This window comes from Camarhynchus parvulus, chromosome 6 (genome assembly GCF_901933205.1).
Source record: "Camarhynchus parvulus chromosome 6, STF_HiC, whole genome shotgun sequence".
NCBI lineage: Eukaryota > Metazoa > Chordata > Aves > Passeriformes > Thraupidae > Camarhynchus > Camarhynchus parvulus.
Genome location: NC_044576.1, coordinates 24713012 through 24728901, shown reverse-complemented (window position 1 = coordinate 24728901; position 15890 = coordinate 24713012). Strand labels below are relative to the sequence as shown.

The 15890-nt window shown below is 41.6% G+C and overlaps 1 protein-coding gene across 2 annotated transcripts in view; it reads left to right on the top strand.

Moving 5' to 3' along the window:
• Positions 1-14515, top strand: part of SORCS1 (sortilin related VPS10 domain containing receptor 1) — a 255913-nt gene extending 241398 nt beyond the window's left edge. The window contains exons 24-28 of one of the 2 annotated variants that reach the window (XM_030950888.1): positions 7500-7599; positions 10857-10962; positions 11136-11296; positions 12731-12849; positions 14160-14515. In XM_030950888.1, coding sequence (XP_030806748.1) covers positions 7500-7599; positions 10857-10962; positions 11136-11296; positions 12731-12849; positions 14160-14216 — 543 coding nt within the window. In that variant the 3' untranslated portion in view covers positions 14217-14515. The remainder of the gene's footprint in view (positions 1-7499; positions 7600-10856; positions 10963-11135; positions 11297-12730; positions 12850-14159) is intronic. The other variant, XM_030950889.1, reaches the window with a different exon arrangement.
• The last annotated feature ends 1375 nt before the right edge of the window (positions 14516-15890 follow it).

Sequence of the window (15890 nt, the reverse complement as noted above, 5' to 3'; positions counted from 1 at the left end):
TAATGTATTTGCTCTTTTCTGGTAGGAATAGAAGTCTGTTTTGTAGTCATGGGCAAGGAATAAGCTATTCAAAGGCACGTGTGCGAGCTTGCCAGCTTGCAGGTGCAGACCCAAAGGAGTTACAGTTCTGAATTATGTTTTCTAATTTAGAAGAGAAACTTTCAAGTGTGCAGGGAATAAAATGGGAATAGTTTACACAAGTACTGCAATGGAAAAAGGTTCCTTAAGGAAGCACTTCGTTGCAGAGGTTCCTTTCTTCATCACCTGAGCTAGACCACTGCTCTGCCATGGGTAACCGTGAGGGGTGTATGTGGTTTCATGGACTTTCACATTTATCAGTAAATATCATTCATATTTAATAACCATGGGAGGCTTAAGTTCTGCTGTTTCCCCTTGAGGTGGATTAAGACAGCTTAATGGTTTTTTCTGATACATACTCATTTGGCTTTGTAAACATACTTTGAGGTCCCTCTGTCCAGCCACTCATCTCTAGGTACATAATTCCCATTGATTTCAGAGGCACTTAGATGTCCACTATGCCTTGACAATCTAGGTCTTGGTTTCCCATTTATCAAAGTCAATAACACTCCTTTGTGCCACTCATGTTTTATGAGTCTGAGCACAGTAGTGGGACTGCAGTAGTGCCCCACTTGACAAATGTACATTTCCATGCAGCTTTCCATGAGGGTAGTGCGTTTGTGTCTCATCTGTCTTTGAGACTGTAGTTAGATGGTAAATATAATTTTCTTCCTCACTTGATAAATCACTTTCATACAATTTTTCCAAATTTTTTTATGTATACATAGAATCAATTATTGTCATATCTGTTTGCATTTAGAAATGTGAACTCTGCATTGCTAATATTTTCCATTGGAGACTGAAGTACCTTTAAAAAGTTTGACTACTGTTGACAGCAAAAAAAAGATGCTGCATGTGAGTCTGGGGAAATTTTCTCAATGTGCACCATAGGACAACTCCAGCTAATACATAAATACAAAAAAAGTGCTTGATCCAGTCCACTTTCTGTAGTCAGTGCAAAGTTATGCTTCACAGTTTCCTAAAAAATCAAAAGGCCTTTTCATCCTGCAGAATCCCAAAACACATTTGCAAAAATCTTGTATTTATGACAAGAATATTGTGTCCTGGTTTTTTTTCCCTTCTTTTTCTTTTTTAATTGGGTCATTTGATTGCTCTGCTTCACTTAACAGTCGATGAGGACAGACTACCCCCCTGCTTAAAAATGTAGAAATAATTGGCAGTTGTCAAACACTGGTCTTTGATTTGCATGCTGTGACTGCAACAACACTGAAACATCCCAAATCTTGCAAAAACAGCCACCCAGAATTGCCACTGGCCACTTGGGCTTGAATGCAGTTGTCACACCATCTTCGTGGATAGGCTTTGTGAATTTGATGATTACAAAATTCAGATCTGCTGAATCTGAAATAAACACAAACGTCTTGAGTGAAGAACAAATCTCTCATAGTAACATTTCAATGAATTGAGTTATTTTTAGCACAAATACAGTTCAAAATGAATGTTCAGTAGGAAAATACTGTAATCAAAATTCAGTAGAGGGCAGTTACAATTACTCTTTATTTCAGTGTATGGTTTTACTCAGTAGGAGGATTCTGAGGAGTTACCTTTTATTTATGCATTTCACAAATTATCTTCTTTCCATGTTGTTTCCTAGTGGGGGCTTTTTCTCAAACATAACAAATGCATTTTATTTTAGTAAAATGAAATGTAAGCAGAAGGTACGTGATAATTCTGAAGTGATGTTTTCATATCAAGTAAAGGTTTCAGTGTTATCCTGAATTTCTCTTTACTTCTCCATTTGGGTGCTTTTCACTGGCCTATTCAAAATTACTGTAAAAGAATGCAAAACAGGGGTAGGAGCAAATAGTTAATGACATTTGAGGCCATTAATCTTTTCTCTGAGAAGAGCTCTCAGCAATATAGCATGATGGAGACTTTGGCAAATGGTAACATCAGCTGGTTGGTAGCCAACTGTACTCAATATGCTGCAGCTGTGGCCAGTATCTGTATCCAGCCAAAGAGATGGGAAGTGACATGGATGACTGATTATCAAATGGGCAGTGATGAACTGCAGAGATTAAATACCTCTTGTGAATTTAAAACATTGAGAGTGGCATTCAGGAAGGCTGTAAGGATATGCCTCTTGGGATTCTTTCCTTAAAGCAGATTTAGTTTTACATCTGCTTCTTTGTAGCTGATGGAGCTTCTATCTCATTTTAGAGTTTGGGGTTTTCTTTTGCCCACTCTCCTAAGCTGTTGTGTTTCAGTGTACTTGCTTTCAGTACTTTTCTTTCCTCTAATGTATTTCAGGTGTGCCCATCATCAAAATACTTTTAGCAACAAGATCGTGACAGTGAATGCCTTCAAATCTTACAGAAAATTGTGCCAATCAGTCCTGGAAATTAATTTCCAGGAAGGGGTTGATATATAGGGTAAATCAGCTAATGTTTACTAGGAGAGATTTTTTTTTTTAGCATCTGGGCCTTTGAATGAAGATCAATTCTTCCACTGGTACTTAGGGGAGGTTAGACCAGTATTAAGAAGTAAAGGCAGATGAGGAGAGGATGGAATAATGTGAACCAAAAGACCTTGTACCAGGGGCTTTTTTCTTTAGACAGCTTTTCTAAGTAGCTGCTTGTGTGCTGTAGGAGAGGCTGTGTAAATCTCTTGTCTTAATACCTTTGAGTTAACTCCTGCCACATGACTATCAGCCCTCTCTCCCTCATCTTTTGCTCAGAGTACAGAGCAGCCCTTGATTCTCAAGGCTGTTTTTGGCTGCCTTTGTTCATCAAAAGTGGATCCTGGCTTTTATGTCCAGGTCTCTGGGTTCATATCTGCTGTTCATTCTTGTCCCAGAGTAACCACAGGAATATCCTCTGCCTCGTGCTCTCACAGTGTCCCTGGATACTCCCAGCAGCTTGCATTTAGCATTTTCATTAAAGATCTGCAGAAATTCCTGCTGGAGCCAGGAAGTCAGTGCCTGTGCTCTTTTCAGTGCTAAGGCCAGCAAGCTTTAGAGGCCCCACGTGAAGTGTCCGAGGTTATCCGGGGCAAGTGGCACAGTTTAAAGTAATCCACGTTGGCCCTGACTCCCACTTCACTTTCCCAATGTCGGTTCAAGTTTCTTCCTACTAAATCAATGTGCCTAATTCTTTCCTTAGTTGTTTATTGATTTGCTCAATGAATTGAATAGAAGTGTAGCACTCATTAGTTGAGATCTTTACACAGTATCTATAAAATTATCAAGATTCTTAGCTAGTGCATACTGGCACAGTTGAATCACATTCAATTAGTCTAAAATAATTTACACCAGGGGTTTCAAAAGTCAATAAAGGTATGGGAAAGTGCCCTTCTCAGTGATAATTCTGCTTCTTGGTTCACATAGTTCTTTTAGAGTCCTAAATCTGACAAAATGCTAAGAGCAGCCAAATTAATTTTTGTTTTGTTCCATTTTTAAATTGGAATCTCTTTTTTTTTTCATTCACAAATTGTCTGTTATTATTATTCATTATGTGTCCTTTGATGAAAAATGATACATGAAGAATAGTTCCTATTACTGAATTATTTTTGCACATCATGCTTAATTCTGCAAATGAAGCAGATAAAGTCAATGAGGCTCAGTTAAGGACCAAAACTAATTTTGAAAGCTAATTATTTTCACAAGAGAGACTCTTGAAGACTATAAATTAAGAGGTTGCTATTCTAAGAAGTTTTGTCTTCAGCTAATTTAGTTGCATCTCCAGGAGGGAGAGATGAAGGTGGGGAGGCCTGAGGCCAACCTGTTCCCCAGATGAAGGTCTGGCTGTTGAACTGGAGTTGCATTGCTATTTTTGAAACAGGTCAAAGTACTTTGATGTTTCCTTTTCTGCTTTTTAAACCAAAATGCATCCATGGTGTCACTTGGAGTGCAGAAATATAGTGAAGCACAAACCCCAAAATGTTCACCATTGAAACCTTTTTATTACCTCAACAACTGAGATTAGCCTTTGTGTGGAAATTTAATTCACAGACACTATATTAATACTACAAACAAGTCAAGTCAGAACCACTCCTAGATTAAAGTCAGATAACTGAGGTAGAAATAGGCGTGAAGGTAGAGGAGTCTGTTCTGCAATCTCAAAGCAAATGTCCTGACTGAGCTCTCAGTGCGCCCTTGGGACCGTGTGAAGACCACAAACATTGCCAGGTCCAGCTTTGGAGGGCAGTGTCCAATCCCAATGGAAAATTTGGCCCTTGAGGTTTATCCAGGCTGCTCACTGACCTCAAATACTGGCTTTTGTAAGCCATTATGTATGGTTTCTATTTCAGATAATTTTTAGGAGTACAGAAATGCATTTTCACTCTGTATGTCTGTTTGGAAGAGGATCTTGTTTTCTACATAAAGAAAAATGAAAATATTGTACCAAACAAGCAAACATTTTACAAACACGTCTGAATGCATCTGTTCTTCCCTCAGACGTGTGTGTCAGGAATCTCCAGAGCTGCCTGAGGAAGGCAGATGTCTGATTCTCTCTATAATTCCTGGTACTTTTGAAGATCTTAGGCTATTACTCACTTTTTTCACTTGTTCAGATTCCATAAAGACCAAGGCAAAAAAAAAGAAAAAAAAAGCTGTACACAAAAAGCCACTGGGAGAACGTGTAATTAATCCAGCCGAGGAAATGTGCTTTATACTCTGCACAGAATGAACGGTGTTACTGCCAATTTTGACACTTTATGTGTAGTCCTGGAACAGTTACTGCTGTTTCAAGCCTCTGCTGAGACACTGATAGTCTCAGGCAAAAATTTTAGTCTGAGATGAATTTGTACAGGATGTTATACAATGAAGTCCTCATTCATAATCAAGTAAGAAAGCAATACAGTAATAATAAATTTCAGTTGTGACCCTTTCTTTCTGTCTTTCTTCCTTTGCCTTACTGCTTTATCCTTACTTCCTCTCTCCTTCCTGTTTTTCCTTTCCCTTGGCCCTCCAGACAGGAATACCTGTTGGTTTTTCACTCCCACGGCACACATCAGCTGCAGTTTTGCCTCTTTGCTCAGTGCCCCAGGAGCCTGCAGGGAGGCCAGGGGAGATCTCACTGCCCCTTAAGTCACCCCTGCCCAACCAAATCTCTTGTACTTTCTCGTGCTGACTTTCTCCACATTCTCCCATTCTTCCATTTTTTGCCCAAATCCTTGAGGAAGCCATTCTCCAGTGCCACACACAGCGTTTGCTAGCTGCAGACTCAGTTACATTTCACAGTAAGCCTCTGCTTGTGTAGAAGGCACATGTATGGTTTTTACCTCTGCTCTTTCCCTGCCATGTTGTGCAGGTATCACAATGTGTTGAAGAGGAATGACACACAATGTGGTTGTCTCCTTTCTGTAGTTTACTGTCTCATATTTGCCTTTTTTTTTTCTCCTACCAGAGGCTCAGCTGCCCCAGCAGCATCAGGATCTCAGAGCAGAAAGGAAAATTCCTGCAGGGTTATGTAGGAGAGCTGTTAGGTTTTATGTAGGACAGAATACAGCCAAGATGATACTTTCCCATTAGTTCCATGAGCTATTAAGGTACCTGGTTTACACCATATGAATCTGCATCTGTTGCTCTAGTTTTAGAGATGAAAAACTTTTTATAGTTGCCAATGTTGGTTATTAATATGCTCAAATCCTTAAAGAGGGCTATAATTTGCTTCCCAGGCATTCTTCATGTACTGCACATCTTTGTGTCACCATCCCTGCTGCTCTGAGCTCAACAGATGGCTCTTTGAATGCAGGTGGTATTTTTTTCTTGCTATTGGAAGAAATATATTTATTGCTCATTCTGGCACCCATGAAATAAATTGTAACTTTAAAGAGATATATTTAAAAATATAAATAAAATGCCTGTAAGAGTTATTGCCAAATTGATATTGGACCAAAGGCACATATTCAAGTGATCAGCAGCCAGAAATGAAGTGTATGAGCCAAGAGTATTGAAAGAACCATTAAGAATGTTAAAAAAGAAAAAGAAGCAGATAAATCTCATACTGTGATGAATGATAGCCAAGGAACATCTAATCATATCTGGGTAGAATTTACTGAAATAGCTCAACCAGGCAAAAATGAAGAACATGAAAAAGATGGTGTAAAAATTATTGGAATGTTCTTTTTTCTGACAATTTTTCATTAATCTTCAAGAAGGAATAGGGATTTATTTAAAACAAATTGAATTAAGTGGTGAGCACTAGAATATGATTCCACTTGATCCTGGTATGGTTATAAAAACACATTCTCATCAACTGCATATTATGGGTTATAGGAGATGTTGTGTTTCCTGTTTTCCAGCCAGCTCTCCCTAAATAAGCCTACCTGGAGAACTGTGACTGTTCAATTGGAAAACTGATCTCTGCTGTAAGAAAATGTGAAATACATGAACTGCCAGGCAAATGAACATACAAAAGACAACACGACAAACTGTCAGCACCATGTCTGTAGGCTTCCATTCCTTGATTAATCTATCTGGATTTTTTGTTTTTAATGGCAACATGCCTGAAACTTCTTGCATGTAATGAAGTGTGATGTGGAAAAAAGTGGATCTGTGCTCATTGCAACAAACTGACTTTAAAAAAAGACATGTTTGCCAACAGATTGGCCCGAAGTTTGGCTCCTTTACTGTAAAAATACAGATTTCATAGGGTCTTATCTCAACAAATGCTCATCTTTTCTGTTGTGTCCAAAGGAGGAATAATCTGCTTCATTTCTGCTAGGGCTCCGTTGATGTCACCAGTTATGGAAAGATAATCTGGTGATCTGAATGCTCTATGGAATATCTCCCCTATGAAAGAGAGTGGGTTATGAATGTAACCCAGAAGAAGACATGGAACATGCATTTTGTTTAAGCCACATTCTGTAGTCAGTAAACACTTCCAGATTCAAGCTGGTTCTGGTACATATTTAAGGATTAGGGAGCAGCTGTCTTGAATCTCAGAGCTGAATGAAAAGAAATTTGCTTTTAGAACTTGAAAATTAACTGCAAGCTGTGGCAATGATCTAAACCATTCATTTTTATTCAGGTATATCACATGTTATGAACATCCTCTAAGAGCATGGAACTGGCCACTCAACAAGCAAGCAGTTATTTATTAGGAGCAAGTGTTCATTAACAACTGAAAAGTTCCTTTTCCCTTGAAACAGTGAATGAGTTCACTGATGTGATGCTGCTGGCTGGTCCTGTGTCCACTTTCACATGAGGGTAGAACGCTCCTTTGGGGCTTAATTCCCTTTTGCTGCTGGGCTGCTCTCACAGAGGTGTGACTGGGCACCTTGTTGCTCAGTCAGTGCTGACCATACACAAACCACTCTGTCCAAAATCCTTCATTGTGAGGTGATAGCAGTGTGTGCTTGGAAAGCCTGCAAAATCTTTGCTTTGCCAGCAGAAACAAATTAGCAAATGCCTTTGTTTGTTTGTTTGTTTGTTTGTTGGTTTTGTCCCTTCCCAGCTTTCAGAAACACTGATCCAGAAACTGAACCAAAACCTGGTCCATTTTGAGTTGAAGCCAGGAGTTCGAATCCTTGTCCATGCTGCCCATTTAACAGCAGGTGAGTATCCTCCTTCTGTGTGTGCCTTCTGTGTTGCTCTGTAGCACAGCAAGCAATATATCAATGGTAGTAGAGTGCTATCAGCTGTATTTTAAACATTTCTTATTTTTATCTCACAGTAACAGCACAGTAAAATGTCTGCTCTACCTCACCTTTCTATATTATGCTAAAAAGATATAGTGACTTTTGCATTTACAGCTAATCCTTTTGTTTTCCTAGGTGCAAGAATTTACTGGTTTTTTGGAAACGTGGTATAAGTAGCAGCAGAAGTGTGTATTTCTTGGTTATCTTTGAAATACTCAATAGCTAAGCAGCACCATGGCATTTTGAGCCTGGGTCCCACAGTACAAAAGTTACCTGCTAGCCTTGGATATGTTCAGATATTTTAGAGTCCACAAACATTCAAAGCAACTAAACACTGCTCAAGAGTTGTTCAGCAGTATGAAACACTAGAATCAATATAGATATGCATAAAAATAAGATCAGGCAGTTTGGGCCTTAACTAATCCTATTTCAAAATAAGTAATCTCCAAACTCCTGATATTTAATTACATATGTCACTGTTTATTCTGCATGCTAAAACCTCATTTCACAGCACAGGTCCTACTTAACAAGAGATGGACACACCAATCCACACTCCTAGGAGTTCATTTTCCCCAGGCACTGCTGATAATTTTGATCAGTTGGTATCAGCTTCTTTTGATAACTTGCAAACTTAAACCCTCAGTTCATTTCTACCAGAAAACTGCTGTCCAAAAACTTTTTGTGGTATAAATGGATTTTCCCAACCAGGTGTTAGTCCACTCGCTGCCTTGTAAGCAGTAAGAAAAGAGAGATTATTAAGAAAGGGTGTAATGTGACTGCATTTAAATTCCCCCAAAAGAAAGGCCTGGGGTTTCCAATATTTCATTTTTCCTAAGCAGAGCTTTCTAATATCTATCCTGAGAATATTGGTGTATGTTTCTGCTTTCCAGTAGCTGTGGAACAGATGGCCAGATGCTTATTTTTAGACAAGTTAGAACCAAAAGCATATAATGTCAGTTTTAAAAATGGAGTTACGTGCAATTGTTCATAATTTTTACCAAAAATGCATGTTTTTATTTGTATTTACACACAGACACCAGGAAGGAGTACTTTTTTGTCCATAACAGATGCAAACAAACGCTATTTTTTTCTGTAAGGCAGGCTTTGTTGTACTCTCCAAAGCCACTGGTGAGTGATTGCTGTAACTGGACTCACAGTGTCGTATAGGAACCCTGTAGGATTTTATCTCTTGCAGAAACAGGATTCAGTAAGAATGCAAAATGAGCTTGGATGGCCAAACTATGTATTAAAAACCCAGAGAACATCCACTATGAGGTCTATGAGGGATTATGTCTCCCTAACAAGCTGCAGAGGTCATGTTCTCAATCTAAGCAAAAGACCCAATTTCATGACACCAAAACTTGTGAATAGTTCAAAATTTGACACAGAGCCATGAGAGACTACTTCTCTGCTGAAAGCTATTGTTTTGGTTGTTAGAAAATAAGAAGAACTGGCCTTTGGAAATCCAAGCTTTTATAAAAAATTAAATAAAGTGAACCAGGGAAACCTGGAACACAGCACAACGCCAGAAGCAACCCTTGGAAAACACAGTCCCAGGGGATGCACATGGCCAAAGGTGCTGCTGTGGGCTATGTTATCCCTTCTTTCCCAGCCTTTTCACTGATTTTGTGTTGGACTCTGGTAGCTATGGGCTATAGTTGGCTGAACCACAAAGTTCAATGTGTTTTTGGAAGTGTACACACAGATATCTGTGTCCACCTACATTTATGTTGCATGCCTAGGTGCTCATTTATGTTCCCCTCTGTGTGTGCCTGCCCCTGCACAGCAGCATTTGCTCCAGCAGAGGACCTGCAGGGAGCAAAAGTGCAGGTATCTAAAGTAGCTTGGAGTGGACATTCAAGCAGAGCCTGTAGAAATGAGTCTCTGTCTGCGTGTGTGTTGTGTGTGTGTGTGTTCTTTCCCTGGAGCCCTGAAGAATGACAAGCGTTGGCCTCAGCACACTCCAGACTTCTTTCTTCTTTGTTCAGATCACACTGGAGGAAGGATTAATTTATGGCAATTACAGACAACAGATTGTGATTCATTCATCATGTTCATTCCTTCTTCTCATGAGATAAGAAAACAAACCAGTGTCCCCAACCCAACAGACAACAACTTCAGCTCTAAGGCAGAGGAAAACATGCCAATATTCCTCACAAAGCAGTTAAATAGCTGTTTATTACTAGGCTCTCCGTGCAGCATTAGAGAGGAACTTTGAGTGATGCTGAATCTGAATAGGCTGGAGAGCCACTTTGTCATGCCACAGAACTGCGGAGACCCACAAAACACAGATGGAGAGGGGACAGAGTGGAGATGTGTGAGGAATTCATAATAATGGATCCTTTGATTTTGGATTCTGCTAGATGTGGGAAGGGAAAGATTTCTCACTTCTCTTTGTAAGTTTTGGGTTTATTAGTCTGGGTGTGAAGCTGAAAATACATGTGCATGTGATGTGTGTGCCTTTGCTTGTGTGAGCCTGTTTCCTTGTGTCTTCTGGCTCTGGTTTAGGAGGGGTCTGTTCAGTGCATGTGAAGAGGTGCAAGAGGGAGAGGATGTGTTTGGCAGCAGCTCAAGTTGACTTAGACTGCTTTGCAGAGGAGGGCACTACCTGGGCCACGTTCTGTGTGTGAGGATGTGTTTGCTCCTTGTCATGGCACAGCTGGGGCTCTGTGTCTGTCTGCAGGAACAACTGACTCCTCTGCTCCTCCATGTGAAACTGCTTGGAGGCTCACTGCCTTCCTGTGTATGTGTGTGAGAGTGATGGAAGCTCTGTTTAATACCATTCACTTCGTATTTCTGGGAAATCCACGCTTCTGGATGGGTTGGATGGCCTTGTTTTGGGAGGGGTTGTGGCAAGATAGTGAGCAAAACTCTGAGGAGAAATACAGAGAAGCTCTTTAATTAAGATTGGTTTTGATGTGTTCTGGATTTTTTTGAATATGAAACAAAGTCCTCTAAAGGGAAAGCTGTGGACCTTCACATCAAGGGGTATGTTGAGCACCACAGATGATTTGAACTTGGGCTTCCTCCCAGGTGCATTAAAAAGGGAGAGAAGCCCAGGAGATGTGCAGACCTGCTACAAGTGCAGCAAGAGGGGAGAATGAACTGTATTTCTGGAGGGAGCAAGTTTCACTTCAGGTTGGGGTTGGCTCTAACCTTCTCCTCTCTTGCAGCTCCCCTGGTGGACCTCACTCCCAGTCACAGTGGTTCAGCCATGCTGATGCTCCTCTCTGTTGTTTTTGTGGGACTAGCTGTGTTCATCATCTACAAGTTCAAAAGGTATGACCTTCCCTGAGCCACTTCCTTCTCTCCATTGCTGCCTTTCGCTCTGGTGTTTGGGGTTTGTTTGCTGGGTTTTCTTTTTCTGAGAGAGTTGTTTTTTGGTTTGTAAAAGCTGATACTACATCATCTGCCAGAGTACCACACAATGATGGTTTCTGTTAATGTTTTAGGAAGATTCCTGGCCTTAATATATATGCACAGATGCAGAATGAAAAAGATCAAGAGATGGTCAGTCCAGTCAGTCAGAGGGAAAGCATACCTAATGTCCCTCAAAGTGAGCTGATGAGCCCTGAGCAACTAGTAGATGAGAAGTTGGAAGTCCACCCCATAGGTAAATAACTTGCAGCATCCTGCAGCTGGTCAGACTCCGACTTATAATTGGCTAACCTTTTTCTCAGCCTCCCCTCTTCCCATATTCCTGCACAATCCTCCTCCCGTTCTCTTCTGCTGCAACATTAGTTTTGCTACAGGAAACCTTCTAACTCTTCCCTCTCCCTCACTGCCATGTGATGAAAGGGAGCGGAACAACTTTAGGCTTTTTCTCTCTCCTAGTTGCTCTATGTAGATCCCCTCCCCTTCTCAAAAAAATCCTGCTGGCAATGTAATTTATTTTGCTGGGGCTGATATAGTTGTGGGGCTAAGTCCCATAGCCAGAAGAACTGATGAAGCTCACCTGGAACATGGAGGTGAGCAGGTGATTCGGTAAGTAATATTTAAAGCTAAATATCTGCTGATGTTTTGACTGCTGGGATCTTTGTGCTGTGCCAGACCCTGTTGCCAGCAGCAGTGTTAGTCTGGCTGATTCCCAAACAAACTGAGTAAAACCTGGGATCTCAGTATTGGACAGCTGGGTTTATCCTCAGGCTGACTTCTCCCACAGGCCTATATGTTTATTTCCAAAAGCAGGCTTTTTTAGGACCTAAAGTGAATAGATTTGGGAAAGGCATTCTGGGATCAGTCTGTTTTCTGTTACCCTGGCTACACTAGAAGTACTGGGACAGAGCAGGGAGGTTTCATTCTGGAGACATGTTCTGCTAAAGCCAGGACTGCTTAGGCAATGCTCAGCTTCATTCATGAGGTGACAATTCTGCAGCTCCAGACTGGAGGTACCCCTGCAAATAAGGACATGCACCTATTTGAGAGGAATTAAACAGAAAAGTCTGCCCAGGGAATGTTGTGGACTGTCCTTCTCTGGAGATATTCAGAACTCTCCTGGACACGATCCTGTGCAACCTGCTCTGGGTGAAATTGTTTTAGCAGGGGGGTTGGACTAGATGTTCTCCAGAGGTCCCTTCCAACCCCAACTATTTTGTGATTCTGTGACTTAGGCAGGAGTGAAGCACAGTGGCAGCTGAGATTCCTTATTTGCACAGTTTCATCAGCGTAAAGAAACCTTAGATCTCACCTGAGGATGTTCCTAAAATCTATTGGAGTGTTTGCTAAAGCAGGCTTGCAGTCATGGCTGCTGCAGAGAGGGAACAAGGAAAAGGACAATTAAAAGGGGGAGTGTGATGTGCTAAGATTGCAGCCTGTGAAATAACTTGGGGGGAGAAAGGAGAAAGGTTCTTGATGAAACTGATGTCTAAGCTGGAAGCTCCACTGCAGTCAGTGCTGATCTCTCCTAACCTGTTCATGAGGGAGATTTTTTTTAGCTATTACAAGCTTTTAAGCAGCTATTCAGCTAAGCAGACCTGGACACCCCTGCTTAGCAGAACACAGGATGGAGCGAGGGGACCAACCTTCCCATGTGGTATTCCCCATACAGAGCAACCTCAGGCCACAGTCCAGAACCCAAGGAAAGGAAATGCAACCAAGGTAGTCTGGACAGAGGACTTCCAAAAAGCTTGTGGATCACCAAGAGATTTCAAGCCAAGACCCAGAGCGGTGGGTCCTAAACTTTAACAAATTTTTTTAATATTTAGTTTTCTTGTTCTTGTTGTTTTTTCCCCCCTAGAAACCTTCAAGGCAAAATTGCTGTAAGATGCTAAGAGAGAAACACCCAGTTTCAAGTCAGGAACTCTCTTTCTGGAATTCTCAAAGCTTTGGGCTTTGAGCTTCCCCTTTTTTCTAAAAGAATGCAGTGGTGGTGGTTCATGTTTTCCACAGGTGCAAACTGCAGTTTCAGACTGCAGTGGCAAGGGTCAGTCTCTGCTAGCTCTATACAAGGTACCTTCAAAACTGCTCTTGCTGGTGGCGGAAACTTAAACCCTAGAAGGCTCCAGGATAAGAGAAATCAAAAGCAGATTTTGGGGGTAGGTTTTCTTTTGGTGCATCTATAGCATTTGTCTTTCAATAACAGCCAGAATTTTATACATTTTTCAGCTGTGCTACTGAACACTGCATTACGCCAGAAACTGGCCTTTTACAACTCCTTGGTTTGCACCTGTGACTGCACGATCGAGCAATAAAGTTAAATGTGTGAGATACACAGACTCAATTATGTATCAAAAGGAATCAGTCCAACAAACTTCCTAAGAGTGTTTTTCCATCCTGTCAGTGAGATGAATGAGAAAACTGAATCAGAGCTCATTGACAAAATGAGAAGGTCTGGACCTCGATGTGAACAGAATAGAAAGTGCAAAGGTACTCTCCTATACAACCACCTCATCTGTTTCTGGAAATCAGCAATTTCTTTTTTAATGAGTTTTCTTTCTTTTGGGAAAACAAAGCAAGACTGTAATTGGGTGTTTCTCTTTTGTATGCTTGTTCAGAAACCTTTTTTTTTTCATCACCTTTGACTAACATTCAGGGATCCTGCCTTGGAGGAATCAGAATTAATGTCCCTGCATCATTTAATTTTCTCTCCAAACTCTGGCAACAAAACCTCACTTTCCTATTTTCTGGATGCATGTGGTTTAGGCACTTCTTCTGCAAATGCAAAGGTTAAGGTTATTTATGAAATCTCCAACACCTTATCATTGCAAATGAGTTACACATTTCCTCTGAGGACCTCAACCCCTCCTTCCCTCCACCCCTCTGCTCCTGCCTTTCCCTCTACCGTGGGTGAATCATCTTCATTAGCAAAAGAACAGGACATCATCTACAGTGTTTGAATGACAAGAAAATATTTCTGGAAAGAATGTGTCAGTCTGGAACAGCTGAATCCCAAAGGCAATCAAGGTGATACCTGCAAGCGTCTTCCTTGACTAAATATGCATGTTATTTACTGACTTTTATTTTGTTTTTTGCCACAGGAAGTATTTCCACAGCTGCTGACCCCCAGAGCACAAAAGAAATCCCTACCTATGTAAATGGTTGAATTGAGGACACCAACATCTGTATCTAAAAAAAGGAGATCTCACTGCATTTGGACTTTTTAATTCTTCAGATGACAAAGGGTTTTTAGCTTTAAGCCTGTGCATGTGGACATTATACTGAGACCATAGTGGAACAGCATTGTACAGGTGTTCAATTTTAGTGGGGGGTGGGGGGAGAGGAATTGGTACCACTATTCACCCCTGCGGCCCTTCCCCTCACCCTTTCACTCTCTTTTTTCTGATCTGTCTCTAATTTGTAGAAAATTCATAATGATATAGGCCAAGAATATGCATGGGGGGGTCTCTTCTTTAGGGAGAGGGGTGGGCTGGGATGTGGGGGGAGAAGGGCTGGGGCGGTGGGAGGTGGGAGGGAGTGTTTAGGGTTCTTGGCTTTAGGTTTAACTGCTCTTTTAGCACTTTGGGCTGCGGGAGGGGTAACTGCTCCAGCAGACTTTCGTAGGACACACACACAAAAAAATCACACTGGAGTTTTAAGGCACTGAAAATATTCTTGGTCAGCCTGGTTTATCTCTCTGTTTGGACTCTGCCCTTCGTTCCTCTAGCTGCAGCTGCTGCCTGTGCCCCACAGTGCGAGGAGGCTGAGTGTGAGTGTGGGTGATGCCAACTGCGAGGTCAGGCTCCTTCCTAAAGAGCTTTCTTAGCCTGCTCACACCAAGGCAGTGCCATGGGAGGGTGATGTTCCCTCCTAACCCTGAACAGAACAGAACAAGCATGCATTACAGGCAGGAGGTTATTGCCAGCAAGAACTCACTGTACTTTGTGCCAGCCTTACACCTTCAGTTTTGGCTGAGAGAAAGCAACACCCTCAGCTCTGTGTAGTGCTGATGGCTGAATTTGTCTGGGGAAGCCCCAGGAGATCTCTGCCTTTTCAGAGTCACCCAAAGGCCTGTCAGTTTTTTGAAATGCACCTTGTCCACAGAATAGGGGGCAGGGAAAGGTCTGTGCACAGTTTTCCAATGGCTTTCTTTGGCACCCCCATTGGTTGCAGATCTGCAAGCTCCTGCCACTGTGGGCAGAGAAGGAAGAATTTGGCTTTGGACTGTTGCCATGCATTTTGAGCCTCAGTACCACAGGACCACTCTTACACAAGATTTGATTTCTTATCAATAACTTAAGTTTGTATCTTCCCCTGCAAGTGGAAATGAGGCCTATAGGACATGTTCACACAGACTGTGCAAGGGAACAGCAGGAAAGTAGGATTAGCACATCTCAAACAAGTCCTCCAAAGACACTGGTTAGCTGTGTGAAGCCTAGCCCATGGTCACTACAACTGTTGATTTCCAACCCAACTCAGGTAATTAAACCTAGCACCAGGATTTTGGTTTGGAGTGTAAAGACAGAAATACTGTAACCACTGTACACTTGCCTAACTATGTTAGGTGGAGAAAAGTAGAGGCCAGCTCATAATCAGTGAGGCACTTGTAGGAGGCACCCTGATTGCTGACATAGGTGGGTTTTGTTCAGTAGACATTGCCCATGGCAACCTGAGTCAAAACCAGGAGAAATCAGAATGGTAAGTGTGGCCCAAAGTCCCAGGGCAGGGGTTTGGTGGTGGTGGGTTTGAATTTCTCAGTCATAAACTGGGCACAGACCTAAATTAACCCACTTGCTGGCAAAACAAAAATGATACCAAGGACATTAGGCCTG